At 43.4% G+C, this 12435-nt stretch overlaps 1 protein-coding gene and 1 pseudogene across 3 annotated transcripts in view; one reads left to right on the top strand and one right to left on the bottom strand.

The window, feature by feature from the left end:
* The first annotated feature begins 18 nt into the window (after nucleotides 1–18).
* Nucleotides 19–12435, top strand: part of LOC147012191 (solute carrier family 22 member 6-B-like) — an 89831-nt gene continuing 77414 nt past the window's right edge. The window contains exons 1-3 of one of the 3 annotated variants that reach the window (XM_085856018.1): nucleotides 19–490; nucleotides 1231–1334; nucleotides 1557–1711. In XM_085856018.1, the coding sequence (XP_085712144.1) occupies nucleotides 92–490; nucleotides 1231–1334; nucleotides 1557–1711 (658 nt within the window). In that variant the 5' untranslated portion in view covers nucleotides 19–91. The remainder of the gene's footprint in view (nucleotides 491–1230; nucleotides 1335–1556; nucleotides 1712–12435) is intronic. The other 2 variants (XM_085856020.1, XM_085856017.1) reach the window with 2 other exon arrangements.
* On the bottom strand, nucleotides 10401–11639 carry LOC147012192 (uncharacterized; annotated as a pseudogene).

Raw genomic sequence — 12435 nt, 5'->3', positions numbered from 1 at the left:
TTTTGAAGTATTTTTTTTTTATATATGGGACAAACATCTCTCACTCGTCGTTCTTTAAACTTCAAGCTTGAAGGATATTTATCATTAGGTCATGGCTTTTGCTAATTTACTCATAGGCGTTGAGGATTGTGGGTGCTACCAAGTTATTAGTATTATTTTGCTAAGTATAGCAAGATTATTCTTTCCAGGTCACAACCTCATCCAGAACTTTACTGCAGCGACTCCTCGGCACCATTGCCGGGTCCCGTGGCTGGAGAACTCGTCGTTCGGGGCTCCGCTGGACTCCCCATGGAACCTGAGCAAGAACCTCCTGAGGGTAGCCATTCCCTGGGAACAAGACTCTCTGAGCATGTGCAGTCGCTATGTACGACCGCAGTGGCAGCTGTTGCTTAATGACTCTGCAGATGGGTTGGAACACGCAGAGATGGAGAGCTGTGTGGATGGTTGGGTCTTCGATTCCAGCGAGTTTTCGTCCACCATCGTCACTGAGGTGTGGCTTCTTTACATTTTCTCACGTAACATATTTGGTGAATCATTGTAAAATTTGTTCTGCACGCCGTTAATTTCAGCCATTCAACATATAAATCCTTACAGCTGAGTTCCCTTTACTGATGGTGGAACCAAACAAGGAGAGGCTTTTGTTATTCACTTTTTGACTGGTCAGTAAATTGTACACTCTGTTACTTATTAAAAATGAGCATTGTGTTCAATATGGTACCAATAAATTAAATTGCTAAAAAAGGGACTTGTAAATTTTTGCTTTAAATTTATTTATTTTTGCTCTGAGCAGCCATTGAGATCAAACCCTTAAGGGTAATGCAACAAGGTTTTAGCCACTCTGTCAGTGAGCCAGAGTATATGACACACGTTGAGGATAAATTTCAATATCTGCTACTGTATGAAGGATATAATTCTGAAAAATTTACTATTTTACTCTTCTGAGGCCCTTTTTTGCAAATCACTTTCGTTTTTTGAGATTAGTTGAACCAAAAAAAGGATGAAAATTTGAAAAATGAGCTATGAGCAGTATTCCCCATCCCATGGGGGTAATACCGTTTTACATATACCGCATGTATTGGATCATCAGAAGAACTTTGCAAAACATTTTATGACCTTGCAATACATACCCAACAAACAGCAATTCAAATCAAAACAAAGAAAAAAATCTCACATCAAACCAAAAACAACCATGGTGTTGAACATGTGGTCCTTCCATTGACTTGCCTGCAGTGGGACCTGGTTTGTGAGGTGAAGGTGATGAAGCAGATGGCTCAATCTGTGTACATGGGTGGTGTTCTTGTTGGTGCAATTGTGCTTGGAAGCCTTGCTGATCGGTGAGTTTTTATCATCATTTAACGTTACTGCTAAAGTGATATTCCGAACGATTGGACACTTCTTTGTTCCCACTTTTGAATCTCTCAAACCCTCCACACCCACCCCGATAGCCCCAATCTTTTGAACACGACCCCAAACAGTTCTCTGTCATTTCAAGGAAGAAAAAAAAAACATTTTTAAAAGGCCCAAGCACATTGACAGAAGTTCGATTTGTTTTGAAGGTTTGGACGCCATAGACTTTTGTTGATTTCCTACCTTGGAATGGCTGCATCAGGAACTTGTGCCGCTTTTGCTCCCACAATGGCTGTCTATACGGCGGCACGTTTCTTCGATGGGATGTTTATCTCTGGTGCTACGCTTAATACATTCTCCTTAGGTGAGTGGAAACTAATTTTGGCTTCAATTTGCAGAAGTGTTTATATGAGGAATTTGGCATGCAAGAACTAAAAGAAACATGAAAATAAAAAAATGCGAGAACTATGGATCAAGAGCAAATTGCGAAAACAACTCTCAAGCAGTGGCAATCAATAAATAAAACCAATGTCACCCCTAGGGTGACCAGTATCTTGCCAAAATGTGAATATGAGTGATTTATTTATTCGATTAAAGTTACTCAAAAAATAAGGGTTTCGTCGACCTTGATGTTTGACCTTTTTGTGACCTTGACCTTTGACCTTGACCTTTATATTTTTGTACGGCTAATGGTATCTCTCCAGGACTGTTGTACATGAAATATCAAGAGATTTTGATGAGAACTGAGGAAATAAAATTTTCATGAAAAATCCATTTTTTCATCATGACATCATCAAATGACGTCATAGCGTCAAACTTTTGCCATATCTGGAAAGCACTTATCAAGTGCTTTCATATGAGGTATTACTCGATATGGTATCTAAGATTTCAAAATTTGACCTTGGGGTCAAAAACTTTCGACTTCCAGCGCGAACCATGAAGGTCAAGGCCGATCACCACCAAAAATTATTCAGCTGAGCGCCAGACCATGAACTATATTCTCATGAAGTTTGAAGATGATCCGATCAAAATTACTCAAAAAATAAGGGTTTCGTCGACTCCCCTGATTTGCGACAAAGTGACCTTGACCTTTGACCTTGACCTTCAACATTTTATGCGCTGAAAGGGACCTCTATAGGCCTCTGATATGCGAAATTACAAAAATTTCCAATGATAACTGTGCTCTGCAGAATTTTTTATGCGTGATTACAGACAAACAAAAAAACAAAAAAACAACAAAAAAAAAACTTACAAGCTGACTCGCATATCTTGCAAAAACTTCGTTTTAGCAAGATAATAAAGTAAATATAAACCAGAGGGGGAGCACTCGGTAGAGTGCAAAATCACCACCGCCAATACTGCTCGGTCACTCAAGTGAACCTGATATCCTATTCATTCAATTTGACGTCAACAGTGCTCACAGAGTTATAGTTTGCAACTTTCCCTTTTACTTTTAACTTTTAGATACTCAATTCATTCGTCATAACTAGATTCCTTGAGACAGAAATTGATTTTACGTGGGTATATCCACCTGAAGTTCCAAAATCAGCCGCAATTATAAGTTTGGCATGTTTTTTGTTGGAAATCACTTATAACATGTAGAAATGCAAAAAAAAAAAAAAAATCAAAATTTTGTTGAAAAAAAAGCTGCAAATTTTTTTTTCTCTCACAATTTTTTTTTGGGGGGGGGGTTGGAAATCACTTAAACATGTAGAAATGCAAAAAAAAAAATTCTAATATTTTTTCAAAATGGCCGCCATAGCGGCCATATTGGATTTTGGACCAAGTCCAAAATCTACTGTCATGATCCTTGGACCATACCTAATCCCCCCACCAAGTTTCGTCGAAATCCATCGAGGAGTTTTTCCGTAATACTGTTCACAAACAAACAAACAAACAAACAAAAACAAACAGAATGGGGTGAAAACAGTAACCTTCGATCTTCAATGGCGGAGGTTAATAATTCGAGAATTCACGAAGAGCGGTTTGACTTGACTTGACATGATGAGCTTATTTGAGTTCACTGCAGAACGAAGACCTTTCTCAACATGGTCTTTTCTATTTTTGCAAATCATCGAGGATATTGCACTGCAATTCATTTTTCAATTTCATCTCTTTATCTAATCTTTGATCTCCTCCTGCTTTTCTTGGTCATTCTCTATATTTGCTAGTTTGTCGTTTTTATCATCTATTGATTGTCCATTCTTCTTGATACGTGTCCAGTGCAGTTCCCTTTCATTTTTTAAATTTAATATTGTTGCCAAAATGTCATTGAATTGAACTTTCTGACTGATCCATCGGCTTTTTTTCTCGTCCTTTTTTGATACGATGTGGCAACATCTTTCAATGGCTCTTTGTGTGGCAATCAGTCTTTCTTCCACACACTTCATTTTTTACAAGCACTCTTCAGGACATTAAAAAAAGAATTCCAATTGCTGCCCATCCTGCTATGGTGCATCTGCTAACTTCTCTCATACCTTCTCTCATACCTTCTCTCATACCTTCTCTCATACCTTCTCTCATACCTTCTCTCATACCACTCAACCTCGGTTGAGAACTGTGCTGTCCCATATACTGCACTTCTGCATACTTTATCCTGATTTTGGCTGTCAAAGCGAGATCGCCCACATTTTATCGTGGCCATTTCTCAAAGTGTGTGGATGTGCAATGGGACGGATGCCAGCTAATGAGGTGACAAGTGGGCATATACATTTATCAAACCCTCCAAAAGGAGTCAAAGTCAAACCAAAAGGAACATTTTCCAAAAGGAGTCAAAGTCAAACCAAAAGGAACATTTTCCAAAAGGAGTCAAAGTCAAACCAAAAGGAACACTTGGTAGAGCGCATACCTCAGCCCCGCAATGCTTGATCCAGTCGAACATATCGGGCCCAATAACTTTTTGAAATCTTTGCTGATAAATGTGTGTGTCGTTGATTGGGATCTCCATATGTGAGTTTCAGAATGTGGAATGGAGTCCTCTGGGTGGGCTTAAAGTATCCACCTTCATTTCAATAAGGGGTCACAATTCATGGACCAAGCTGTGAAGTTTTCTGTTCTCAAGGTTTTGTAACGAGGGCTCTCTTCAGCATCATCACTGAGTCCTGGACAGATTCCAACTGTAGTTCCTTTGTAGTAATATTCCCAGGGATGGTTTTTAATATCTCTGTGACATTCTTTGTCATAATTTCCGGAGCTCAAACTATCACTGGCACAAGTTTCGCATTCTTCAGCTTCCAGAATTTTTTCACTTCATTCTTGATGTCTGTATTTGGTCATTATCTAAATTTCTGCATTGTTTAGTTCAAAATTACTGGTATTAACACCACAATTAGCAATGCCTTCGTCATTTTTTGGACCAAAGTATGACATCTGGTTGCAATGTTTTGTTTTCGATGTTTAGCTCGATGGAATCAAAAGGTTTTACATGAGCGGTACTTCCATGTTTTCAGTAAATGCTTTTGGTTCGTGTTCCCATGAATGCTCTGAAACTAGGATATCAAAGTTTTGCAGATATGGCAACGGATTGGCCTCGCCGCTCCACTCCCTTCTCCTCTACCTCCCCTCGTACTCTCCTCTCCCCTCCCTCCATCCACTCCTCTCCCCTCCCTCCGTCCTCTCCCTCCGTACTCTCCTCTCCCCTCCCTCCGTCCTCTCCTCTCCCCTACCTCTGCCTTCTCCTCTCCACTCCCTCCATCCTCTCCTCTCCCCTCCATCCTCTCCTCTCCCCTCCATCCTCCCCTCTCCCCTCCATCCACCCCTCTCCCCTCCCTCTGTCCTCTCCTCTCCCCTCCCGCCATCCCCTCCCCTCCCCTCCATACCTCTCCTCTCCCTTCTCTCCATCCTCACCTCTCCCCTCCCTCCATCCACTCCTCTCCCCTCCCTCCGTACCCCTCCTCTCCCCTACCTCTGTCCTCTCCTCTCCCCTCCCCTCCATCCTCTCCTCTCCCCTCCCTCCATATCCTCCCCTCCCCACCACTCTCTCTCCTCTCCTCCAGCCTCCCCATGTCGTCTCCTCTTCGCTCCCTCCATCCTCTACTCTCCCCACCCTATGTCCTCTCCTCTCCCCTCTCACATCACCTCACCTCCCTCCATCCTGTCCTCTCCCCTCACTCCATCCTCTTCTCTCCCCTATCCACTCCCTCAGTCCTTTCCTCTCCCCTCCATGCTGTCCTCTCCCCTGATCCCTCCATCCATCCTCTCCTCTCCCCTCCCTCCATCCTCTCCCCTCCCTCCATCCTCTCCTCTCCCCTCTCTCCTTCATCCTCTCCACTCACTCTGTCCTCTCTTCTCCCCTCCTCCTGACCTCCCCTCTCCCCTCTACCCTCTCTCCATCCTCTCCTCTCCACTCACCCCAGGCTCCTTCCTCACCTCACACATCCGTCTTCTCCTCTCCACTCCATCCTCTCCTCTCCCTTCTCTTCGTCCTCACCTCTTCCTTCTCTCCGTGCTCACCTCTCCCTTGTCTCCATCCTCTCCTCTCCCCTCCCTCCATCCTCTCCTCTCCCCTCCCTCTGTCCTCTCCTCTCCCTCCCTCCATCCTCTCCTCTCCCCTCCCTCTGTCCTCTCCTCTCCCCTCCCTCAATACTCTCCACTCCCCTCCCTCCATCCTCTCTCCTCCCTCCGTCCTCTACCCCCCTCTGTCCTTTCCTTTCCCTCCAGCCTCTCCTCTCCCTTCTCCCCATCCTCGCTCTCCCCTTCCTCCATCCTCTCCTCTCCCCTACCTCTGCCCTCTCCTCTCCACTCTCCCCTCCCTCCTTCCTCTCCTCTCACATCCGTCTTCTCCTCTCACATCCGTCTTCTCCTCTCCACTCCATCCTCTCCTCTCCCTTCTCTTCGTCCTCACTTCTTCCTTCTCTCCGTCCTCACCTCTCCCTTCTCTCCGTCCTATCCTCTCCCCTCCCTCCATCCTCTCCTCTCCCCTCCCTCTGTCCTCTCCTCTCCCCTCCCTCCATCCTCTCCTCTCCCCTCCCTCTGTCCTCTCCTCTCCCCTCCTTCCATCCTCTCCTCTCTCCTCCCTCTGTCCTCTCCTCTCCCCTCCCTCAATACTCTCCCCTCCCCTCCCTCCGTCCTCTACCCCCCTCTGTCCTTTCCTTTTCCCTCCAGCCTCTCCTCTCCCTTCTCCCCATCCTCGCTCTCCCCTTCCTCCATCCACTCCTCTCTCCTCCATCCTCTCCTCTCCCCTACCTCTGCCCTCTCCTCTATGCTCTCCCCTCCCTCCTTCCTCTCCTCTCACATCCGTCTTCTCCTCTCACATCCGTCTTCTCCTCTCCACTCCATACTCTCCTCTCCCTTCTCTTCGTCCTCACCTCTTCCTTCTCTCCGTCCTCACCTCTCCCTTCTCTCCGTCCTATCCTCTTCGCTTCCTCCATCCTCTCCTCTCCCCTCCCTCTGTCCTCTCCTCTCCCCTCCCTCCATCCTCTCCTCTCCCCTCCCTCTGTTCTCTCCTCTCCCCTCCTTCCATCCTCTCCTCTCCCCTCCCTATGTCCTCTCCTCTCCCCTCCCTCAATACTCTCCCCTCCCCTCCCTCCGTCCTCTACCCCCCACCTCTGTCCTTTCCTTTCCCCTCCAGCCTCTCCTCTCCCTTCTCCCCATCCTCACTTCTCCCCTTCCTTCATCCACTCTACTATCTCCATTCTCTCCTCTCCCCTCCCCTCCATCCTCCCCTCCATCCTCCCCTCTTCCCTCCATCCTCCCCTCCCCCTCCCCTCCCCCCTCCCCTCTCCCCTACCTCTGTCCCCTCCCTTCAACCTCTCCTCTCCCCTCCCTCCATCCTCTCCTCTCCCCTCCCTCAGTCCTCTCTCCTATGCTCCCTCCTATGCTCCTTCCTCTCTCTTTCTTCTCTCTCATCTCTCCCTTCTGTCTCTTTCCTCTCTCTCCCTCCTCTCTCTCTTTTTCCTCTCTCCCTCCTCTCTCTTTCCTCTCTCCCTCCTCTCTCTTTCCTCTCTCCCTCCTCCCTCTTTCCTCTTTCCCTCCTTTCTCTTTTCTCCCTCCTCTCTCTCTCCTACCTCCCTACTCTCTCTTCCCTCCCTCCCTACTCCCTCCCCTCCCTCCCTACTCTCCCCCCTTAATATCACCATCAGCGAAGCGATGGGTTGTATTTGCTGGTATCATGCTATATCTCGTTTTTGGCCATATCATAAGAATCACTTGGAAAATTTAATAACCCTCGTATCCGGATTCAGAATCAGATCTTCAACAAAATTGAATGCATTCGTCCTCATTCAAACACCCAACTTGTCCATCAAGTTTAATCCAAATCCGTCCACAACTTTTTGAGATATCCTGTACACAAACAAACAGACTGATAATAAAAAGACGTCATGCAGAGCACGATACTTGCAAAATCCACCCTCCTCTCCAAAGGTTGCCATGGATACATAAAATTGTTCATTTCATTAAGATTAAAATTGACAATCTTAATCAAAGCTCGTCAATCGGATGAAAATTGATGATTTTTCAGATTGAAATTGATGACTTTAGAAGTTTGTCCTTGAGTTGACCTTTGACCTTTATACCTCAAAATAGTTGGTTTCCAAATTCAGTGATGCACTCTGCAATTACTGCTTAATTTTCAGGTTAATCAGATGAAAATTGATGATTTTAGAAGTTTAACCTCGAGTTGACATTTTGACCTCAAAAATAGTTGCTTTCCCAATTCAATGATGGGAAAGAAATGCAGACTATGCAAGTCTTATTCAACTTTCAAGTTAATAGGATGTAAATTGATGATTTGTCAGTTGAAAATTGATGATTTTAGAAGTTTGACCTCATGTTGCCCTTTGATTTTTTTTTTTATTATCTCAAAAATAGTTTCCCAATTTAGAAATGCACTATGCAATTACTGTTTAACTTTTTAGTGAATCGGATGAAAAGCAATGATTTAGAAATCTGACCTCCTCCGTCTTTCTCCTATCCTCTCCTCTTTTCCTCCTCTCAAGATAACATTTGAACTCAAAATGAATAGGTTTCTCAGTTGAGACTAGATCTCTGACTTGGTGAAGTTTCGTGTGTGAGGAGTGCTATTTTATGGTCACATCTGATCCATAATTAATACACATATATTAGTTCGATGTTGGAATTCGAACCCATTTTATATACTCTGTAATGCATTAAAAAAACTCACTATAGCTTCAATCCCACAGTTTCCACCAGTTAGCTCATTCTGGTCACCTCACACAGCCCACGCTTGGGAAGCTAAAAGGGTTTTGCTTTTACAGTGATAACAAGCCCAGATAATTGCCTAAGAGAAATTCCTGGGCCCGAAGATAAGCTGTTTGACTGTTCCACCCTCCCTTGTGGGAGAGCAGGAAAACTTTTAGCTCATATTTTGAGTACACATTCGAAGCTCTTGTCACACCAACCAGGGTTAGAGTATAACCAGAGATAGAATACATATAAGGAAGAGTTTTAAAATGCAAAACTCAGTGTGGTTTTGGTAGCTCTCCTATGTGCTGGTTGAGCTGCTGACATCACCTCCGCTGGCGTGTGGTCCTTCAATAAAACTGCGTTTGGTGAATCCTCTTCTGCTGACTCTCTTCATGCCGGGCCAGAGAACGGAGTCTTCACATCGTGAAGATCGGTTTTAAATATTGTGACCTAGCTGTGGACGATTGACAATCAACAGAATAACAAAACTGACCAATATACTTGAAAAATCTTCGATTTTGCAAGTAATAAAAAATCACTCACAGAGTGATACTTGTCGAAACGGAACAGCACTCGGTAGAGCTCATACCTCTGCTAGGCTGACCAGTTTACATTTTCTATCCTCTGGTTCCGGTTCTGGTTCCGGTTCTTCATCAGGGTCTCTGCCAACTTTCTCGAAGATAAGTTTTCCTGTCGTTTTTGTCGCGTTTTAACTGTCATGTTGTTATCTCTATGTTTACTGTGTGTTCCTAGTTCGGGCTTGTGTTAAAAACTCGTGCTAATTGTGGAGTTTTCATCGTATTTTCATTTCAGGTTTTCTTGAGGCCTACCCTTCTTCCCGTTCATGTGCGCCATCATGTTTATTGCATTTTCTCCTTATTGCCATCATTTTTTATTTTCTCCACTTTTCCCTCCATCCTCCTGTCCCTTTCAACTATACCCTCTGTTTCATGTCTTAAAATATTTTTTAAAATACAACAAAAAACACTTTTTAACCTCACGTTGTACCCCACGTGATCATGTGACTTCCTGTACTGACTCTTCTTCCTCCTTCTTCTTCTGCCGATATACCATCTACTTTTGCCGACTCACATTCACCACATTCCTTCATGATTTTTTTTCTTCAACCTTTCCTTTTCTTAAGTTTACCTAATCTTTTAAAAAAAGAAAAATAATTATTCTTTTAACCTCTCACGTTACACCTCCTGAAACCACATGTTATATCACCCCCCCTCTTCTTCTTCTACCTGTAACTTTCGTCGAACTTCCAGCTTCCTTATGCGTTTGCTGATCCAAATTCACCAACATGTACACAATTTTTCTTTAACCTTTCCTTTACCTAATGTTACGTAATCTTTATCAAAAAATAAAATAATTTTAAAAACGGTCTCTTAAAATGTTACAACTTCCTCTTTCACATGTGTGGTTCTCGATATTGTATCATAATTCACCACTCTTTTTCTTCTTCAAAAGGCTGTTTTCAATTCGAACTTTCCTTCATCCTGTGTCTAAAATGTCCCACCATTACAATGTTTCTTTTCTCCATTCTCTTAAATCACCTTTCTTGCATCCCTCACGTAATGTCTTTAATCGCATCTCTCACTTAAAGATTTTTAAAGTTCCAGTTTGCAATACATTAGACTGGCAGCCCAGAGACATTTGGTTAGACGAACTTGGTACCAACATCTGACTATGGGAGTGTGTAGGGGGTCACCTGAAATGAACGGAAATGGGAGTCTGCCGGGTACCACCCGCTGCGTGTAAACCTGTGGGACCCCCCAAGGGGCCAAAAAAATGGGTGCAACATAGATGAGTGAGGTACCACTTAAATCCACCACCATGGTGTGGTTACTGCCACGCCTATATCAACAACACAAACGGCAGACACTTTTCCCACTGCAAAAGGTTCACCAGACACCCCACAAAGGGCCTAAAAAATTGGGATAGCAGAGACAAGCGAGGTACCACTCAAACACTGCATCGGATGACATTGCCATGACTTTTCTGTCCACATTATCCTTGTTAACATCACCAGTAGATTTACGAATCCCACAGAGTAGGGTCCTGAAAAACAACCGCAGGTCCTCAGGGAGATCCGGTGAGCAGGTCTTCAGGGACTCAACAGATGTCAGAGTTAGTGTTCTCCATTTAGGCATCCCCAGAATTTCATTTCTTAGGTGAAGAGCTGCCCTCCTTATAGTGGTTTGGTGCTTCTCTTTCTCATTCTGCAGACTTGCTTTTCCATCGTCCTCTGATAAAGCCGAACTGTACAGGAAATTCCTTATATGGAAGTCGAAAAGTGTGACGGATATTTTGTCACCAAATTTCTCCTGTATTTTTCTTGTCAAAGCCTGTGTTGTGTAGCTATCAATGTTCTCTTCTGTTCCTCCATTGGCAAGATATTCCGTTTTGTACAAGTCAAATAACGACGAAGAAAACATTGCCTGCCGATTTACTATCACCTATGTTTCAATAAATGCGGCAATAGTGCTGAAGGTGTCTGCGTGTAGCTGTCTGTTCGTAGCCTGTGCTGCCTGCAGAAGAGGTCCCTCGACCTCCTTGAAGAATTCACGATGACAGAATTTGTGATACTGAGCCTCCTTTGCTATTAGATCAATACCACCACTGACTAATGATTTGATGCGCTCATTGGTACTGTAAGGGGCTGCTGCAACTACTTTTTCACACCCATCTTTTGTCTGACAATCTGATAGTGGCTCTACTTTCTTGTTTACTGTCTTCCTAACTTTTGGACAGAAGATGCATGATCCTTTTAGCAAACCTTTTGAATTACTTGGTGGAAGAGAGCTTCGTTCTATTGTCTCTGGCTTTTTAGCAGGAGGTTCATCTGTGCTCTGACTGGCTGAACTTTTTTTAACGGCAGTGAAATTTTTGTAGCATGGTTTTGTATGATAACATGCACTGCTTCAGTCCGGTTTCAAATTGACTTATGTTGTCACATCTCTCTGCCCGTCTGTCTTTAGTTGTAACCTGACCTCAGCTGCTTTCTTGACAGCTTCCCATGTTTTATCATCAAACTCTCTAAGGTTGGTCCCACCATAAGTTTTGCATATGATGCAGAGGGCCTGGGGTTGATCATGTGGCTCATGGTCTCTGTCACTCCCAGTATCAGTCTCCTGAAACATAGTGTACATTTAAGACATTATAGTGCCACTCCAAAAAGAATACAGCACATATGAAACAAAAAAATACAATTGCATATGATGATAAAGGGTACATTTAAAAAGAAAAACAGCAAAATAATGAAATCAATCGCACATAACATACAATGGTGTTTTGAAACCTCTTATCAAAGCAGAAAAGTAGTTCAACCCAATGTTTCACAATTTTTTGATATAAAATTTCAAAAATTTAACATGGATTTCACATGAGTGCCCTATTAGTAATCTGAACATTTCCGATCTTGGCTGTTCGGGACATCGCAATTATGTAACAAACTACAAAAGCCGAGTCTCATGTTATTAGAAATACATTGGAACTCCTTTGAAAATCTTGCAATGAAAGATGAGCCAAATTGGTATATAAATAGGCCTTTGCAGCATATAATTGGAGCTTACCATTTGAGATCCAGAACCTGGAATTTCGTCCTCCATTTCTCCAGGATAAACGGTAGAATTCAGAACCTTCTTGACTTGTTATCTGCAAGAAACATGAACCGACATTTGTGGCAGGTGAAAACTCAATCAACTTAATCTTGGAATGGTAACTGATTATTACAGTTAACAGGACCCTCCGTGCACATTGTAATCTGATATCAGTTCAGAGACACATTTTGGCCCATGTCACACATGGCAGATAACCACATAACTGTACACATAAATTTAACTTGGGCTTTCAATATAAAGAAAAAGTAAATATTTCTACACATTCTTATTATGTATAACTAATAGTACGAGCTAGGTTTGGTAATTTTCCCAGGAT

This window comes from Eptatretus burgeri, chromosome 15 (genome assembly GCF_056783735.1).
Source record: "Eptatretus burgeri isolate ZD-2024b chromosome 15, Ebu_testis_v1, whole genome shotgun sequence".
Lineage (NCBI taxonomy): Eukaryota > Metazoa > Chordata > Myxini > Myxiniformes > Myxinidae > Eptatretus > Eptatretus burgeri.
Note: the sequence above shows the minus strand (reverse complement) of the source record. Positions and strands in the feature narration are given on the sequence as shown.